At 40.6% G+C, this 2561-nt stretch overlaps 1 protein-coding gene across 1 annotated transcript; it reads left to right on the top strand.

Moving 5' to 3' along the window:
* Positions 1-240: 240 nt before the first annotated feature.
* On the top strand, positions 241-2256 carry LOC310730016 (uncharacterized protein; the record flags this gene model as incomplete). The annotated part of the gene is made up of 2 exons (XM_083548759.1): positions 241-452; positions 1358-2256. Exons 1-2 carry the CDS (start codon positions 392-394, stop codon positions 2254-2256), a joined length of 960 nt encoding a protein of 319 aa, XP_083404885.1. The 5' UTR covers positions 241-391.
* Positions 2257-2561: the final 305 nt, after the last annotated feature.

The raw sequence follows: 2561 nt of genomic DNA, 5'->3' as shown, positions 1-2561 counted from the left end.
AAAACCTTATATGCGACACAATTATTGTACGATTAAGTTGGGATTAATCACGAGTCAACTTATGACAATCATGCGATTAATCGCGATAAAAAATTTTAGTCGATTGACATTCGTAAATATAATATAAGACTGATTGATTAATTGAGCGCGTGCTACTGAGGGATGTTTGTGTTTGAAGTCACGGGCTGATGTTTTGTTTTTAAATGTTTGTGTTTGAATTTGTGAGGGTTTGAATTTCGGTATTTACATTCAAAACTGAGAAAATCGGCGGGATCCTGATTACACGCACGTGCAGTTTTATTATAATAATTGTGTTAATAATATCTTATTGTGATCATCTGCGATTATTTATCCATCGGATTTCGGTCTGCAGCACTGAAGCGCCTTTGCGATGAGTTGGAAGAAAGACGGAGAACCTCAGCCTGGAGGGAGCGGACTGTCGGGCTTCAGCGGTAAACTCTAAATTCTCTCTTTATACGCGTGTGTGTGTGTGTGTGTGTGTGTGTGTGTTATATATTTATATATGCATGTATTTTTCGATCTTAGGATGACGACAGCGATAGAATTGTTTTTTTATATTTTAAGTTTTGCTCGTTTTTTTTTTATTCAGTATGAAACGTTGGGACGCTGCCGGAGTGCGCGCATCTCCCGCCTTGACCGACGTTTTACTCCCGCCAGCGGTCTACAGAGTTTAGTGTTCTCGGTGTTTAGAGCGTGTGTTTTTGTTGTTGTTAGTGTTGTTGTTTTAGTTGACGTTGTATTAAAGACAAATTCTATCTCTTGTCTCTGTCCGGCTCCACCCTCCACTCGCGAACCGGCGGCGGTCACTGTTACATACATACTGTAAAGTTCTTCTTCTTCTTTTTTTTTTTTTTTTTTTTTACAGTACTTTACGGTACTGTAAATTGCTCTGTTTTTGCCGAATTGTGTACAGTAACACAACAGAGAGATTTCAGTTCGAGCGAGTCTTTGATCAGAGTAAAAACTTGTTTTTCGATGATATTGTAGGATTGCGCTAAACTTTTGCTGTCTCCAGGAAAAAACGACAATATTTTTATGTGTAAAGTAATTAGTGATCAGAGAAAAAAAAACAGTCATGAAAGAATTGTAACAATGATGTAACTTCCTGATCACACATCGTGACTAACAGTGAAGTCATGATACTGTAAAACCTGTACATGCAGCTATTACATCACTAATGAGTATGTATGAACTATTAGAGGTAAATTACAGAAATGTATCTTGTGTAAATACTGTGTAAAGTAATATTAAGAATAACGAACAGTCTGTACAGAACAGACTCAGTTATAAAATCAAAGTTTCTTTTTTGATCCCTTTTTATCCTCTAAATGTTCAGGTCTCTCACTGCCTCTTGTCACAGAAACACAGAGAAATGCTACTCTGCCTGACTTTTCACCTCCCAATGAGATCCACATCGAGAAGTTTGAGGATGGTGATGACTGTAGTCAAGATCACACACACAGATATAGTGTTGGTATGGAGAATCTTTACAGGGGGATAAAGAGGAGGAGAAGTTTTGAGCAGACCACAGAAGAGGCACCTCTGAGGAAAAGGCAGTGTGAGGAGAACAAAGATGATGTGTACGAGGTGGTTGATCTCACTTTTTCAGAGAGGAGATCATACCCTTTGTCTGGATCATCCCCTACAATGGAGTTTATTCCCATTGAAGATGCTTCCTCCAGCACTGAGGATTTTTGGTGGGCGATGATTAGAACAATGGAGCAAGCAGATGTTGAGAATGACCATGAAGAGGCCCCTTCTACAAGAAGCCAGTGTGTGGAGGAAGACGATGATGTGTATGAGGTGGTTGAGCTCACATTTTCGGCAAGGGGCTCTTCCCCTTTTAGGGAGTTTATTCCCATTGAAGATGCTTCCTCCAGCACTGAGGATTTTTGGTGGGCGATGAGAAGAACGATGGAGCAGACAGATGTTGAGAATGACCATGAAGAGGCCCCTTCCACAAGAAGCCAGTGTGTGGAGGAACAGGATGATGTGTATGAAGAAGTTGATGTCACTTTTTCGGAGAGGGACTCTTCCCCTTTTATGGATTTTATTCCCATTGAGGATGCTTCCTCCAGCAGTGAGGATTTTTGGTGGGCGATGAGAAGAACGATGGAGCAGGCAGATGTCAAAGATGACAACGAAAAGGCCTTTTCCAGAAGAAGCCAGTGTGTGGATGAAGACGATGATGTGTATGAAGAAGTTGATGTAACTTTTTTGAAAAATGGGGGTTAATCCCCCTTTAGGGATTTTATTCCATTGAAGATGCTTCCTCCAGCACTGAGGATTTTTGGTGGGCAATGAGGAGAACAATGGAGCAGGCAGATGTCGAGGATGACAACGAAGAGACCTTTTCCAGAAGAAGTCATTGTGTGGAGAAACAGAAATGATGTGTATGAAGAAGTTGATGTCACCTTTTTAGAAATGGGCTTATTTTCTTTTTGGGATTTTATTCCCATTGAAGATGCTTCCTCCAGCACTGATGATTTTTGGTGGGCGATGATTAGAAGGATGGAGCAGACAGATGTCAAGGATGACAA

The sequence above is a fragment of the Silurus aristotelis genome (assembly GCF_946808225.1).
Source record: "Silurus aristotelis genome assembly, chromosome: 8".
Taxonomy (NCBI): Eukaryota; Metazoa; Chordata; class Actinopteri; order Siluriformes; family Siluridae; genus Silurus; species Silurus aristotelis.
The sequence above is the reverse complement of the archived record's forward strand: the minus strand, read 5'-3'. Positions and strand labels throughout refer to the sequence as shown.